The sequence below is a fragment of the Pieris rapae genome, chromosome 19 (genome assembly GCF_905147795.1).
Source record: "Pieris rapae chromosome 19, ilPieRapa1.1, whole genome shotgun sequence".
NCBI lineage: Eukaryota > Metazoa > Arthropoda > Insecta > Lepidoptera > Pieridae > Pieris > Pieris rapae.
The window spans coordinates 8,509,382-8,526,379 of record NC_059527.1 but is presented as its reverse complement, the minus strand read 5'-3'; the positions used below and the strand labels follow the sequence as shown (position 1 = coordinate 8,526,379).

At 38.0% G+C, this 16,998-nt stretch overlaps 1 protein-coding gene across 3 annotated transcripts in view; it reads left to right on the top strand.

Annotated features, from left to right (window-relative positions):
- The first annotated feature begins 239 nt into the window (after window positions 1–239).
- LOC111003991 (acyl-CoA:lysophosphatidylglycerol acyltransferase 1) overlaps window positions 240–16,998 on the top strand; it is a 227,721-nt gene continuing 210,962 nt past the window's right edge. The window contains exons 1-4 of one of the 3 annotated variants that reach the window (XR_006750834.1): window positions 240–585; window positions 1,111–1,222; window positions 8,234–8,433; window positions 11,959–11,974. Coding sequence is in view for 2 of the 3 variants with exons in the window: in XM_022265737.2 (XP_022121429.1) it covers window positions 1,889–7,576 (5,688 nt within the window). In the remaining variant the exon portion in view is untranslated. Of the gene's footprint in view, window positions 586–1,110; window positions 1,223–1,833; window positions 8,010–8,233; window positions 8,434–11,958; window positions 11,975–16,998 lie in introns of those variants that run through there. The other 2 variants (XM_045632313.1, XM_022265737.2) reach the window with 2 other exon arrangements.

The following is a 16,998-nucleotide window of genomic DNA, read 5'->3' as shown; positions in this document are numbered from 1 at the left end:
GCTAATCTGGAGGAAATCCTGAGTTAATATAGTCTGTGAATGATATAGTAACACATTTGAGTATCTTTTAATAAAAGTACAATTCAATACTTAATGTCCTATGTACTTTATTGAAAATATAAACAGAAATATTAATTTTCACATACAAATGTTTTTCTGATAAAATAATGAAAAGTTGAACGCATCATAGGTTGATTTCTCCTAGCGGCGTTTTCTTGAACTAAAATCAGAATCGGGTATAGTCGGGTAATGTCGTGTTTAGTCACGCCTAGACTCGTTCGAAAAACGAAACCGAAGTCATTCCATTGCGATGTGCCAAGACTGATGCTCTCGTCGTGGATTTTTCGTGTAATGGCCAGTTTTACTCAACAAACCGGATTTGTACCTCGATAAAAGTTATTTTATAGAAATGAAATGTTGTGATTTTAACTGTAAATGTACGGTATAAGTGGTTTCGTGGTATATAATAGAACAAGTGAATAATTGTAGAAATAAGTGAAGTGGTACAATAGTGCAAAGATATTCATCAACATATCTCAGGATTTTATAAGGATTGCATTCGGCCGTCTGTAAACTTAACCAAAGGTAGGTTTAGGGTTACAACATTTATCAAATAACTAGGGAATGCGTGGCGTTTATTGGAATGGCTTCCGTTTATCGACTCGCGTGCGCCGTAATGGCTGACTTTCTTTCCTCAATTCTTATAGCTCTGCGAAAAATGAACAAGTTACTCGATACCACAAAAAGATCTTTCGTAAAAAGTATCGTAATCTATAGTTTTTACGTTACTTTCGGTGCGTAGGTTGGTGAATTTCATTAGGGTCGAGTGGGTGGTAGTTCATGGCAGGGAATGTAATAAACATCATAACCGTGCCGTATTGTAGTGGTGCGTTCAAGTTATCGAATAATTCTTCAATTTACTTGATTTAGTATATTCTTTAGGAATTTTATTACTTTATTGTAGTTTAGGAATATTATTTATTATATAATTAAATAAAGATAAATTTTATTAATATCAAAAATTTAGGTTGGATTGTTTAGTTAATATAAAGTAAATTACATTTGTTTCCATGAGCCTCAAAGGGCCTTAACCTGTCTTATTTGTTACAGGTTTAGTGGACTTAACACGGAGTCCACATTATGACAGAGCACTGTACATGAATTTGACTTATAACGATATCAATTTGAAGCTCGTTCGTTCCTTTTCAATCATGGCAATTCTGTAAGTATTAAATCGATGTTGTCAATGTTTTTAGTTAGTTAAAAGTTTAATTTTACTTTTGTTTATCATTACGCTACCACGTTCGCTCCCTCGTATGAACAGCATGCCAACTTATATGATTTTTTATTACTCCCCTTTATGATGCTGAGGCTTTCGTCGGCGTTGATGATCATTGGACTGACCGTGTCGGGGCTCACAGTGCCCGTTTATTCCTAGTACTAACCTATTTTTGTTTGCGGCAATTGAAAAACATTCGTCGAGCAGGTTACGCATTGTGTACATTATCTGTCCATTAATTCAATTTTTTAAATAAATGGTTATCTCAGATGGTTTTTGCTTAGGTTTCTTTGGTGTGGCAGTAAAATAGGTTGGTATCATGGTAAAAACGGGTACTTGAACACCTCGGTTTCAGCGCGCGTAATCTTATCGCACTGGACCTCTCCGAGCCGATATATTCAAATAGCGGGTTTCACTTATTTTAACTTGGGATCATAGAGTTAGGATTGTCGAAGTTGTAGTCGGTAGAATCAGGGTACTGGACGGAGCGGTGCGGTGCGATGGGGTCGCAGCGGCGACGGCGGCCAGTGGCTGAGCGGTGTATCGCGTTCCAGATGGGCGGGTGGGTGCCTACGCGGGAGACGGCGGTAGACCACATGCGATCGCGCGATGTGGCGCGTGCTGCTCGCCCTCGCGGCGGCGTGCATCTCCGCGCGCGCCTTGCAGGACGTGGTGCGCATCTTCACCGACAAAAACGATCCTTCGACGCAGTTCAACCACCTCGTCGTTGACCACAACACGGGCAGAGTCTACGTAGGCGCCGTGAATCGACTATTCCAGTTATCCCCCGATCTTGAAGTCGCCCAGAGAATCGACACCGGACCGGTCAACGATTCCTCCCAGTGTACTTTCGATTGCCCACCTAATTTCGTGAAGAAGCCGACGGACAATGTGAATAAAGCTCTCGTGATAGATTATGCGACGAGTCGCTTGATAACTTGCGGTTCGGTGCTGCAAGGTCTTTGTTCTGTTCGTAATTTAAACAATATTTCGCATGATGTAAGGGAAGTGCGTGAACCGGTCGTAGCGAACAATGCGAGTGCTTCCACCGTAGCATTTATTGCGCCTGGGCCTCCGAACCCACCGATGACGCAGGTCATGTACGTTGGAGTTACGTTTACTGGTAATTCACCATATCGATCGGAAGTGCCCACCGTTAGTAGCCGTTCTTTAGAAGATGATAGACTTTTTATGATTGCTCGTACAGCTGTAACTACTGGAACACGAATGTTTGTCAATTCTCTATCGCGTGAACGTTATCCTATAAACTATGTGTATGGATTTAGTTCCGAAGGATTCAGTTACTTTCTAAGTACTCAGCTGAGGGGTGTTGGCTCTGATACATACTACAGTAAACTGGTGCGTGTTTGTCACGATGATGAGAATTATTATTCGTATACTGAAATTCCCATGTCCTGTATGGGCGAAGGAGGCGGTAATTTCGGATATAATCTTGTTCAAGCTGCATTCGTTGGAAAAGCAGGATCTGTATTGGCTGGTGAATTGGGAATAACCGCGCAGCATGATGTTTTGTTTGCTGCATTCAGTCAAAGTGAATCAATTAACACAAACGTTCCCTCGAATCTATCAGCTTTATGTGTGTATTCCTTAAAAGCTATTCGACGTAAGTTTATGCAAAACATAAAAACATGTTTTAATGGAAACGGTTCTAGAGGCCTAGACTTCATTTCACCTTCACACTCATGTGTTGGAACTAAATTGCAATCTATTAGTGAAGATTTCTGCGGACTGGATGTAAATACACCGCTAGGCGGCGAACAACCGGTAGAAGCAGTACCAGTAGCGGTGTTCAAGAAGCGATTAACGGCTGTGGCAGCGACAGCAACAGGCGATTACACAGTTGTCTTCGCTGGAACAGCTGAAGGCCACCTTAAGAAAATCGTCGTTGAGAGTGCCACATCAGCTTTTGAATATGGTGACATAGTTGTCGACGAGAGCTCGCCAGTGAATAAGGATCTATTTTTCGATACTCAATTAATGCACCTATATGTGATGACGGAACGAAAAGTATCAAAAGTAAAGGTTCAAGAATGTAGCGTGTACAAATCGTGTCTGACATGCCTTGGAGCAAAAGATCCTTATTGCGGTTGGTGTTCCCTCGAAAACAAGTGCAGTCTACGCTCCGATTGTCAGGAAGCCGCTGAAGATCCTTTGTATTGGATTTCTTACCGCAGCGGACGTTGTACTACTATTACACAAGTAACACCAAACCAATTACAACGAACAACTGCAAGAACTCTAGATTTAGTTATCGAAAACTTACCGACGCTTAATGGGCAATTTTTGTGTGCGTTTACAGCTTTAGATCGAACATTAATAACAAATGCAACCCGGAACCCCCATAGTGTTAATTGTACAACGCCACGAACTGATACCTTACCGCCAATACCCGCTGGGCAACACCACTTTACAGCAAAATTATCCGTACGTACGACACAGGGACCTGATTTTGTAGCTTCTAATTTTACGTTTTTTGATTGTAACACGTACAGCTCGTGCACCCAGTGCGTCAGCTCCTCATTTCCTTGTGATTGGTGTGTGGACGGCCATCGATGTACACACGATACCGCTGAAAATTGTAGAAATGATATCCTTGTCACAGGCGTGAGCCGGATCGGTCCTAGTTACCGTTCTGGACCTGGCTTCTGTCCGACGATTAATTCCACCTCTGATGGTACAAATGAAATTTTAGTTCCTTCTGGTGTTAAGAAAGCCATTAAAGTAAAAGTTCATATTATAGGTCAATTTATTGTCCAAACGAGGTTTGTTTGCCAGTTTAATATAGAGGGTCGGGTAACTCATGTTAATGCTCAACTCTTAGCTGATACTATTTATTGCGAGGCCGTTGAATTTACATATACTTCTCGTGCTCCTAACATAACTGCGTCGTTTGCGGTCATATGGGGTGGTTCTAAACCTTTAGACAATCCAGATAATACGCATATACTCATCTATAGGTGTAATGATATGGCTGATAACTGCGGCATATGCTTAGCTTTACCAGAAAAGTTTGGTTGTGGATGGTGTCAGGGATCCGATAAGTGTGAAGTTCAAGAACAATGCGGAGCTCCGAGCGTATGGCTCAATCGTACACAAACATGTCCAAATCCCGAAATTATAGAATTTAAACCACAGCTCGGCCCTTGGGATGGCGGAACTAACATTACTATTGAAGGAATTAATTTAGGTCGTAATATATCCGATATATACAATGGCGTTACGATAGCTGGTATTAAATGTCAGCCGATTATTGAGTTATACGTAAAAACTAGGCGGATCGTGTGCACGGTTGACGGTCCTGGCGAAGAGGTTCCTAGAGATGGACCGGTAGTTGTTCGCGTGGCAGACTATCGCGGTGAATCGAAACATCACTACGCTTTTGTAAATCCTAAAATTAACTCTATTCAACCGAAATATGGTCCACAATCGGGTGGCACGAAATTGCGCATTACGGGCGAGTACCTAAACGCGGGAAGTAATATTCAAGCGTTTATTGACGAGCTGCCATGCGTTATTTTATCAGTGTCGCATGAGGAAGCTTACTGTAGAACGAGTCATTCATATCAGCTAAAAATGGGTACGTTGCGGATGCGCTTTGATAATGGTATGCGTACTTTGGAGCGGGAAAAATTTGAGTACATAGAGGATCCTGTTGTGGTTTCTGTCGAATCTGGACCATTATTAGCATCGCAACGTAAGCAGCCTAAAGGCATTCCATCCGGAGGCATAAATATTAAAGTTATGGGTCGAAATTTCCATTCTATTCAGATTCCACAAATATACGTCTATCACGACAACCGTCCCTATACGGCTCCTTGCCATAGAGTCGACTTTCAAACGCATCTCATATGTGAATCGCCCGGTATTGAAAGCGCAGGACTTAATTTAGATCCCGATAGGCCGTTACAGTTAGAGTACGGGTTTAATATGGACGATGTTCAGAGCGTTTTGAATCTAACAACTAAAACGGGAGATGCCTTTCTCCTTTATCCGGACCCGATATACGAAAAATTTGATGAAGATGTAAAGTATTATAAATCTGAATATCTCACTATAAACGGTCAAAACTTAGATAGGGCGTGTACCGAGAGCGATGTTGAGGTACACGTTGGGGAAAGTGTGTGTAATGTGACGTCTCTTGCGAGACATCAACTGACGTGTAGGCCACCGTCCCGCGACGAGCTGCCTGATGGAGTGGAAACGCCCGAGGTGATCGTAAAAGTCGGTCGGGCTCTAACCTATAAAATTGGTAAATTATCGTATTCTTCTCAAGCTGGTCTTCCGGCAGCTATAGGTAAACCAGTATTATTCGGTGTTGTAGCTATTATTGTAGTACTCACTTTTGTATTTGTCGTGTTTCTAGTTATGTATAGGCGTAAATCAACTGAAAATATTAGAGTTTTAAAAAATATGCAAGAGCAAATGGATATATTAGAGTTAAGGGTAGCTGCGGAGTGCAAGGAGGCTTTCGCGGAGTTACAGACTGAAATGACTGATTTGACGGGAGATATAACTGGCGGTATACCTTTCCTCGATTATCGTACGTACGCCATGAAAATATTGTTCCCTAATATAGACGATCACGCTGTTCTCCAATGGGAGCGCCCAGAGCTTATGAGGAAAGAGAAAGGCCTCCGAATGTTTGGGCAACTTATTTTACATAAAACATTCCTTTTATTATTTATTCGTACTTTAGAGAGTAATAGATATTTTTCAATGCGCGATCGTGTCAATGTAGCCTCACTTATAATGGTTACTTTGCAAAGTAAAATGGAGTATTGTACGGACGTTTTAAAGACCCTGTTGGCCGAGCTTATCGAAAAGTGCATGGAGAGCAAAAGTCATCCCAAGTTATTATTGAGAAGAACCGAGAGCGTCGCCGAGAAAATGCTTAGCGCATGGTTCACTTTTCTTTTATACAAATTCCTTCGCGAATGCGCCGGCGAACCACTTTATCTTTTGTTCAGATCTATGAAAGGTCAAGTAGACAAAGGGCCCGTAGATGTTATAACCTCTGAGGCACGATACTCACTAAGCGAAGAGAAACTAATTAGGCAGTCGATCGATTTCAAACCTATGACCGTTAGCGTGTCCATTTCACAACAGACGCTGTTCGTTAGCGGTTTAGAGGCTCCCACGGAAAACGTGCAAGTTAAAGTTCTCGACTGTGATACGATTAGCCAAGTAAAGGAGAAGTGTTTAGATGCTATTTACCGCGCTACACCTCATTCGCAAAGGCCAAATCGTGACGAGTTAGATTTGGAGTGGCGCACGGGCGCTAGCGGCCGCTTAATTTTGTACGACGAAGACAGCACCACTAAATGTGAAGGTGAATGGCGCAAGCTGAATACCCTCAACCATTACCGCGTATTGGACGGCGCTTGTCTCAGTCTTGTCGCTAAACAGAGCTCTGTTTATAACTTGTCCAATATGGAAAAGAACGACAAATCGCATACATACGAAACGCTCAACAGGGGTAAATACGGTTCGGCTAGTCCCCCAGCCAGTCCGCTTAAATTGGAGCACGGCTTTAAATACTGGCATCTCGTGAGACATCACGACGGAGACGCGCATAAAGAGGGAGAGCGGGGTAATAAAATGGTATCGGAAATATATCTTACGCGTCTGCTGGCCACCAAGGGTACGTTGCAAAAGTTTGTCGATGATTTATTCGAAACTATATTTAGTACTGCGCATCGGGGCTCTGCATTACCTCTCGCTATAAAGTATATGTTCGATTTTCTCGACGATCAGGCACTTCAGCATGCGATATCCGATCCTGAAGTGGTTCACACTTGGAAGAGCAATTCGTTACCACTTCGTTTCTGGGTTAATCTAATTAAAAATCCCAATTTCGTTTTCGATGTGCACAAGTCGAATACTGTCGACTCTTGCTTATCCGTGATAGGGCAGACTTTTATGGACTCATGTTCCACTTCCGATCATATTTTAGGTAAAGATTCCCCTTCATCTAAGCTTCTTTACGCAAAAGACATTCCGGTGTACAAGGAATGGGTAGAGCGGTATTATGCCGATATAAAGCTGATGCCTGCGATCTCCGACCAGGATATGAACGCAATGCTGGCGGAGGAGTCGCGGCTGCACACGAAGGAGTTTAACACGAACTGTGCACTGAACGAGCTGTACGCGTATGCGGTTAAATACAACGAGCAGCTAATGGTAACCCTCGAGGAAGACGAGTTTTCGCAGAAACAGCGGCTCGCTTACCGTCTCGAGCAGGTGCACGGCCTCATGGCGCACGACTATAACGTCTGAGCGATAGGCCCTGCCCACCGCCCTGTATATAACTGCCCTCGCACATATCTATTGCTGGCAAATATTGTATATATTAGATAGTGTACAGTCTTTAATATTGTAATTTTTTGTATAATTTCAGCGGTCCGATGTCGTTTTTTTAATTTTATATAATGAACTTTGTATTAATTTTACACGACGAATCCGACCGGCCGCGGTCGTGCCACAGTATGCATCGTAAACTATTAAATTGTGTATGTATGTCTATGTGTGCTCGCGTACGAGTTAATGTTACGTCGTTCGGTGTAAAATGTGTGTTGCAATCATGTAAGCTCGCCGGCGAGCGGTGTGCTCGCTGGCGGGTTCATTTTTAAATTTATACTCGCAGTCTACTTAATGAAATAACCGACAGTGAACCGGTGAACGATTCCATTAATAAATATCGTCGAATGTATTGTTGTGTTTGATTTGTCGCGCAGCGCCATTGTCCGCGTCCGACGAAAGCCCCCGCGCTTCGGCAGCTGTACGCAGGGAGAACGCGGTTGCGTTGCCGCCTCGCCGCTAGGCCCCGTGTTTTGTGTTACCCCATGGGCCCCCGTCCGTCGCTCGTTTGTACGTAGTCCCACCCGGGGCGTTGCGAGGCGGCAAGGATGAACCGACGTTGCCCTGCTGTTTCAGCCGGTACGTGAGAGTCGCCGCCCGCTTGGCATTCGCGATCGTGAACAACCTATACTGCATCCCCGCTTACGTCGTGTGGATGATGGCGCTGCGTCTTACGAGACCCTTGTACGCCCCTCTCTATTGGAGGATCGAAGGCCTTATGTATCACTGGCTGCTGGCAATGGTGTCCTTGTGGACTTGGACGGCCGGATATGAAAGTAAGTATATGAATTATTTCATTATGATGAAGTTTCTATTCCTAATATGAATTTTGTTAGGAAGGCATTTTAATCGAAGGAAATCTATTAATGATAGTATAAAGTAATAATAAGCATTCGAAAAACCAGTTTAATTATTTATGAAACCCGTATTTAAGACATTTATCACTTTCATATAGGATGGAATATATACCAAACCAAATAACTTGTAAATTTAAAAAAATCAGTTTTTGTATACTAGCATTTATTGCAGTGTCATTGTTTCTTGACTAGGAAAATATCGAAGTACATTTTAATTTCCTCGAAATCTATATAATTAAGCAATCAATCGCCACATACTTATTAAAACATGAATGAATAATATGTGAACATGGTTCGGCCAAAGTTTGAATTCTTCGTGGCATCGATTGAACTTCGCAAACGGAATTCAAGGTAAGTGGACTATATATATTATACAAATATGTATTTGCATATTTTAAGTGATGTCATTTTAAATTGATTCATAAAATAAAACTATTCATGATAGAAATATGGTTGTGAAAAAATCTAACAATAGTCCTCACACTAGCTCTTATGTTGTTGGTGTTGGTGACTGAATTACAATTATGTATTCCGTGGTGCACGTTTTAAATAATTTAAAATAAAAGTAGTCTTCGTGTTACATATAATAAAACAATAGTATATATACCTTAAAGGTATTTTTGGGAAGTTTCACAAAATTATTGGGAATATATTGGTGTTAGTGTGATTTTTGTGGGAAGTAGGTAATTAATTTCGCCGGTATTCAAATCTTTCTACCTTGTACTGTTGCTGTTTTCTGTTTTAAATGATTGTACGTATGTAGATTTCATTATATCTGACAAACAATGGAATTATATTTAAATAGTAATTGAAACGATTCTTAGAAGTCTCAAACAATGGCGAATATTTAATAACCTAATTTTGAAGGAAAGAGTATATAATATGTGTAAAATAATCTGACTGATAAGAGTGATATGGAATCGGGTTTTATTTTAACGTTTATAAGTTGACGATAACATAGGATTGTGTGCCAACTGAGTCACGTGTGATCTTAGAATTGCAATGTGAATAATGCTTGGCTGAAAGTGACTAATTTATTTGGCTCGTATGTCTGGCTTTTCGTTTAACATATACGTTACCATAGCAATAATTTATAACAATACCATGTTCTTTATATATGTATATGATTGTACTGTACGTGTGTATGTCACTGAACTACTTTTTAACGGCTTTTTTTCATATGCATTATCCATGTGCGTCACCTGCCCTAAAAAATTGCAGAGGTATGTGGGACTCGACCCACACCAAAATCTCTGGTATTCAGGACTTAAACCTCTTAAACGGCTGGACTAATTTGAATTTTTTTTGTATGTGTTTGGATGGCGTCCTAGATGGTTTAGGTTCACAAATCACATGGACTTGCAGTCTGTATCTATACTATTTATCTACTTACAGCAAACAAAAATTGTGTTCACGCGGAGTCGACAATTTCTTTTATTTTAATTATTTTTAGATTTAAGACAACGTCTCTCGGATCTGCTAATATGTATAATATACATATAAAAAATGTTCTTCGGTAATTATGTAAGTAGATTTATTTAGTTTTTAAATTATGATAATATATTTAACCTATTAATAAAATTTTGGCTATGACTTTGATATACATTAATAAAAGTAGTCTCTTTTCATCGCAGTGTTAACACTATTAGTGCGAAAGAGACATTGTTAAAGGCTTAAATAAATTATGGGGGCATTGTGTAATTTAAGGCTTCTTTCAAGTCGGCAAAAGGTAAACAGCCTTTAGACAGTTGACCGGTGATTGTATTCTAGTTTATCACTGGAATTTATCGCATACCGCAGTGCTGGCTTATGTAACATTTAGCCCGTTGGTGAAGGCTTCGCTGAAATATGAATGAAATTGCAAATTAAGAAATGTAAAACTCATTAGTAAAATTCCAATTAGCCCATTAAAATTACGTATATAACGCAACTCTAAGCGGAAAGAAAACCAAATCGCATATGTAATTTAGCAGTATTACCACATAATCCATATGTAGGTACGATGTAGGCCTTTCGATTGTTACAATTTGTGTTTAAGCTAAGCCGCAAATTACATTTCGCTCGTAGTTCGGTAATTGATTTTCAGATCTGTATAAAGCCGTCAATGGAACAATGGTATTTCGACAGAACCGGTTGCGCTGTATTGACCTTATGCTATACGTATATCGCGAGCTGCGCCAGAGGACGGTCAATGACCTCTCCCTACCAGCTAGGAATGTTACCCCACTCTTCAAAGCATGCATTTCGAGTGGCGAATTTGCATGTCGCCGGATTTTGACTTTCAAACCTCAATTCTAAGTATTTGGGATTCTATTTTGTTGAAATGCCGCAGTTTTGATGATATCGCTCGGACAAATCGTGCGGCGGTCTTAATTTATCTCAACGGAGCGTCTTATAAACAATGGTGATCATAAATATGATAGGATCTGGAAATGAGTACCTTGTTTTTTTAAGTATACTTTTGGCGTGTTAGGAGAAATGATGAGAGTAAATCTTTACGCAGCGCGCGCACATCGTCACAAAAAAACGACACCCGCACACCGTCACAAAAAACAGACACCCTGAAGCTATATTCAACATTTTCTGTGATATTCTTTATTTAACTTTAATGTATTAAATACATTTTTCAATTTCAATGTTTGTAACATAGACTAACATTTTTTTAAAGGTTTTTATCACTTTTGTATTTAAGTACACACACGTTTTTGTTCGTATTTTTTTCTAAGTGTTTGCGTTGAAATCGGAACGTGTTATTTTATAGAACAGATTTACCGGTATATTGTATTTATTTTATACAAAGCACAGATTAACTTAGAAACCTAAGCGTAGTTTAGTATCTATGTTATAAAATATTTAAAAAAAGGTAATACATAATTTTAAATTATATTTGAAAACCTGGTTTAGTCTAGAACCTTTTTCTTACGCATAAAACGACGCCAAGTGCAAATTCCATTTCAATCCACTTTCTCGGTGACTCATTCGACAAACTGTAAACACCTACATATATCGCACTGCGGGCGAATGGCTAACTTGTAACATTGCTTATGGTACTGTGATTCATTATGACTTGATTTTAATTAGCGTATGCCATCTGGGATGGAAATTGCACTTGTGTGACCTTTAGTGAACTTGTTTCGCTGAGTTATGCACTGTATGCCTTTCTCGACACAATTTCTATAACGGTTTTGGTGAGGTACTCTGTGGCGTACATGTCAACTGTCATGTGACAAATATAACGATGTAAAATGTTTATCTGTGTCTCATGTTAAGTGCAGTTAAGAACACGATTAGTTATATCGATAAAAACTGTTTAAATTATATATTACTTCATTGTGTGATTGAAATTTTATCAATATATTGTTTAAATTTGCAATTGTTGCAATTTGTTTGAGTTGAGCAACAGCCGATATCCTATATCCTATTAATAAAATTAAAAAATCACAGGCGCTAGACATCCTTAACTGTTCGAGCAACTGCTACATGCGCACATAGAAAGTTCATTGATGCACAGCCGGGGGTCCAACTTGTGACCTCAGAGATAAGAGACGCAAGCTGAAGCCACTAGGTCCATACTGCTCTGTTTCACAATTATGCTATAATACGAGTGGGTACTGTACAAGGAAATGTCTCATAGACCAGAGGTAAAAGTATTTATGAATATCATTATTTTTTATATTTATAGGCGTGATAACTATCATACGTGATAGAATGATTTATTTTTTGTAGTTATCTAAAAAGTGCTACACGCCTTAGTTTCAAGAAAACGCAAAAGCCATAACAAAATCAAATTTAACACCGAAATTGCATGGTCGCGGCTAATCGAATAGAACAGGGTTTGAAGCCAATCAATTCATATTTCATGCTATGTGAAAGCCAGTTTTTATTTGCAAAGGTTCATGCGTTCGTGAACTTGATTGATAGTTTTCAATTACTGATCTGTGAATTGTTGTTTTACAGTTAGAATATGCTTTGCTTGATGATACAGTTAATGCGTATTATAAAATTATTTGGTACAAGCCAAGTGCTTTTTAAATGTTCTGGTGTAGTCGAAAAAGCCTCTTTACATTTTAGTATTTTGTAACTCAAAGCGATTGTTTCGATGCGATTCCTTATAGCGGACAGATAATAAAAATACACCTAACAACTCAAGAAAGGCTAAAAACAATAGGCATTAATACAACTTAGAAGGTACTTAAGATTTTAATTGTAGTATTAATAATACAATAAGGCACCGTGGCGCCTCTGATTCCTTAATGATTACCATAAAACATACCCATTTTGATCTTGGTACTAATTTACATACATAAAGCCTTAACGAAGTGGTTTGATAATTTAGGATAGACATAAAACAAATTATATTCAAAGTGTGTGCCCTAGAGGTGATTATACATTGAAATCACGACCATAAATTCCGTAGGGACATCCTTCGATTGTGGTTCAATTGATCCTTCCGCTAGGGGTTTTATAAGAATTTGAATTTAATCAGTGAATGTTGAATCACATTACTGGGGTCAAAGGACTGACTAATAAGCTAGGAAATTATTCTTGCTCCTTTGTTTTTTCGATTCGGTTGTAAAAGAATGTTCATGTGGCGAATGTTACCATCTGGTCAACTAAAGTATTTAAATTTTAAACTAAGTCTAGTTCTACTAATGCGGCGTAAAAGTGGGTACCTACAAATGCGAAACATAATCGATTCACTATTCATATAATTATTTATTCGAGCGAACATAGTCTTACGATTTAAAATAAGATGGCTTTTTAAAGGCTAAGGGTCTGTTTCACAATGTCCAGATATGTTCCAAATAAGCTATTTATTACTTATTGGTAGGATTAACAGTTTGCGTTTCACGACTGTCAGATAGCGCTATTCGTCATGAAACGCGAAGTATCTTAGTCGGAACTTTTATATTTCGAATATTTTATGTGTTGCATAGCTATTTGCTACTTTATCCATACATTGTGAAACAGGGCCTTTATCTATCAATCTTTCACTAGAAGTATATCCTATATATGTAAAGATACATAGATTCAATATAGAAATCGCTTGAAACAGATCTCGCTATCGAGTACTTGGTCGTTTTTATGATTCTTTTTATTACTTACTGTCGATCAAGCATTAAGAGCCTGATGTTAGGAAAGTTTAATCTGGTGGGTTTGGACTTACAGAAATAATGTTCAATTATTTATATAAAACAATTAATTTAATATATTATTAAGAGTTTTGTTAAAATAGGTACAGCTGATTCAGAGGTGAAGTCATCTTGTGGTTAAGGTTTTTTCATATACATACTAATATAAGTACCAATACTAATTATTTATTTCATATATAGGGGGCTTCTTGTACACATATAACGTGTTGAAAATGAAGACAGGAACTATTATGTCCCGCTCACGTACATAATAAGCGTATTTCTGGCAAGCAGAATCTAGTATTTCTCGTAGTCTTTTTAGGAATATTAATAAATATAGGAGAATCACGATAAACATTTGGAAAGATGTATACTACTTATGATCAGGAAATTAATATAGCCTGTTGCTATTATTTGGGAAACGTGTAATTATAAACCTTGCTAGTTATAATCGATATCCCAGAGTTACATAATCGGACGTTGAGGTAGAACACAAAATACCATCCGTATCACCTCGACGTCCGTCGTTTCACAATTGAGCGTTCATTAAGGTAATTTTTGCCGCGCACCACCAATATGTGAAACCAGCTGGAGATTGATTCGGAAATACTTCAGAGAAGTATTTTCGAACCAATGCGGCTTAGGGTCCTTCAAGAAAAAAGCATATCAATTCTTGTGAGCCTACTGGTAGTGTGAGGCCTCCTGCCGATATGCTTGCTGTAACATAAAAAAAAAAATTCAGACCATAACATGAATTCAACTCTAGTCTCGGCTTGGGCTAAAATCTTAATTGATATTATTTATTACAGTAATCTGCGTTCGTGTTTGAAGAAATGAGATACATATTACATTAATATATTCCGCCGACATTAATATATTCATACTTATAAATAAATCTTGAGCCTTTTTCCAACACTTGCGACGTTGGCAATGATTCACGCATCCTTCCGTTTCGTTTCATGAAATGCTCCATTGATTGCCTTTGTTGCTTTGCTGTATAAATTATGTTCTGACTCAATTTCCCGCCAATATTGTAAGAATATATTAGAATTGTTTATCAATATTGGATCGCGCAAGTATGATATTGTGGTGCCAATTGCAATTATTTATCGTTTGTATATTAAACTAAATTTTTTTCAGAAGAATAACAGTCTAAAAGTTGGAAAAACTAACACATAATAGTGTTAGTTTTGTTATGATAGTAAACTAACTTATTAATGCAACTCCTTGTTCTGCTGTAAAAATTAAAAGCCTTTTTTATTTGATTTATTATTATATTAAGCTAAAATAGACGATTCAGTGCCTACATTGGTAGGATGAACTCTGAAAAGAATAATATTCATAAGTGTACATACAGGATACATTCCTATTCCCTAAAGTTTATTTATGAATAAAAGCTTGCCAACGCTCGTCATACTGATACATTGGTACATGAAAAATAAAATGAATTGGACAAGACTTAATAACGTTACATAATAATTATTAAGCCTCATTTAAGGACCTGTCAAAGTGTATACGCCTCCTCCAATTGGCACCATCTCTCTCTGTCTTGAGCATTTTTTATCCCAATCTTATCCACCAACTTTCTTCAGCTCTTTAGCCCACCGTGCGATAGAGCGACCTCTCTTTCTTTTTCCTGCTGGTTCTATCCACTCTCGTACTCTCTATTTTCATCTGCCATTTCATGCAAACGTTTTGGTCGTCCATTTCCACTAAAGTTATTGCATTGTGAGAGTGCTTCTGATCTTGTCCTTTATTTTTAAATTGAGTACACATCATTCCTCGCTGACAAGCTGTTATTTTTCCGTTAGTGTTCTAGTCATATATCCATGATTGACTACTGTAAGAAAGACATGGCAATGTACACGCAAGATGTTTTTTAAAGTATTTTGGTAGAAGAGCCAATAAAAAAATGTAAAAACAAATCGATTTCTAAGTTTGGGGGGAACTATATATTTATATTCAAAGGTTTTTTAACAGTGAATATTTCAATTTGGGTTTTTAGTACGAATGTGTTTGTAGGTGCCCATAGCGTTGAATTATCATGTCTTGTTTTATAGCCGTAGCTAAGTGTTGCTTTTAATAAGATGTTATAATTGCCCCCTTGGATTTCACAGTTGGAATAAGAAATCGTTTTGATATAATTTACGATAGCGGATGAAGCTTTATTGGACCGTTTTATGGCTTTAAGATTTTAATCTATTCGATGGAATCTTTTAAATGCAGATTTATTGAACACTCTAACTTTTAACGAGATGTACTTGAGGTGAAAATATTGGTCCGTATATGAACTTAAAAGTATATTAAGTTCTTATTAATCTTGTTATTTAAACGATGAATAAACTTAAACAAACCTAGAAGAACTTTTTCTAACGTTTGAAAATTAAATTTTTCTTAACTGTTACTCTGTTTCTGTCTTTCTGGCAAGAAAAATCTTACAAAAAATGCCTAATAAACATTGCTCTTTCAAATTTATAATTATTTACGCGTACCCTTTGTAGTTGACCGTTACACGAACGAAATACAAAAGATCAACCTAAAAATTTTTACCTGCATCACGATTTTTACCATTGCGTTGTCACGGTCAGTAATAGATAGATTAAGCAAATTTGAGCTTTAACACGAGGGTATAAGTAACAATCTGGTATTTGATGACGCACCAGCTCTAAAATTAGTTCTTTGTCAAAGATGGTCAAATGAGTGAACCAGTTCTTTGTTATAAACATGACCTGACTTGTTTACTGTGCTTTGGTACAGGGCATAAATCTGAGACACGATACGTAGCGTTAATGACTATATGCACACAATATATACAAATATGTATTTTTGCGCTTTTATTATCTTCGGAAAAATTATAATAGGTAATCGTGACAAACACGAAATTTTTAGTAAGAATAGTTTAGGTATACAAAGGCTGGTCGTGAAGAAACAAACCAGATTTTAATCTTTAGTGATACGTTTATATAACTCAAATATGCTTTCGTCAAATATCCTACATATTAAAAATCATAACTAATATAAGCATTAAGGTTTTGCGCTTTGTTAAAGGTTTTTATATCAATATGCAATTGTTCCAAGCTACCGATTGAGATATTTTCTTTTGTTGACAATGCTTTGTTGTCTATTAAGAACTTAGCATATGTTTATGCTATCAATGGAACTGGCAGTCAATGTAAAATTAGAATAATTTAATGAATATTTCTTTTTTTTGACGTTCATAACTGTACATTGTGTTACCTATTTGAATTAATGATTTTTGTTTGCTAACAATTTTGTTTCATGTGTACGAATTGGTCCCTTTGTAACGTTTCAGTGGCGAAGAATGAGACATAATTTGAACAGTTATAGATTG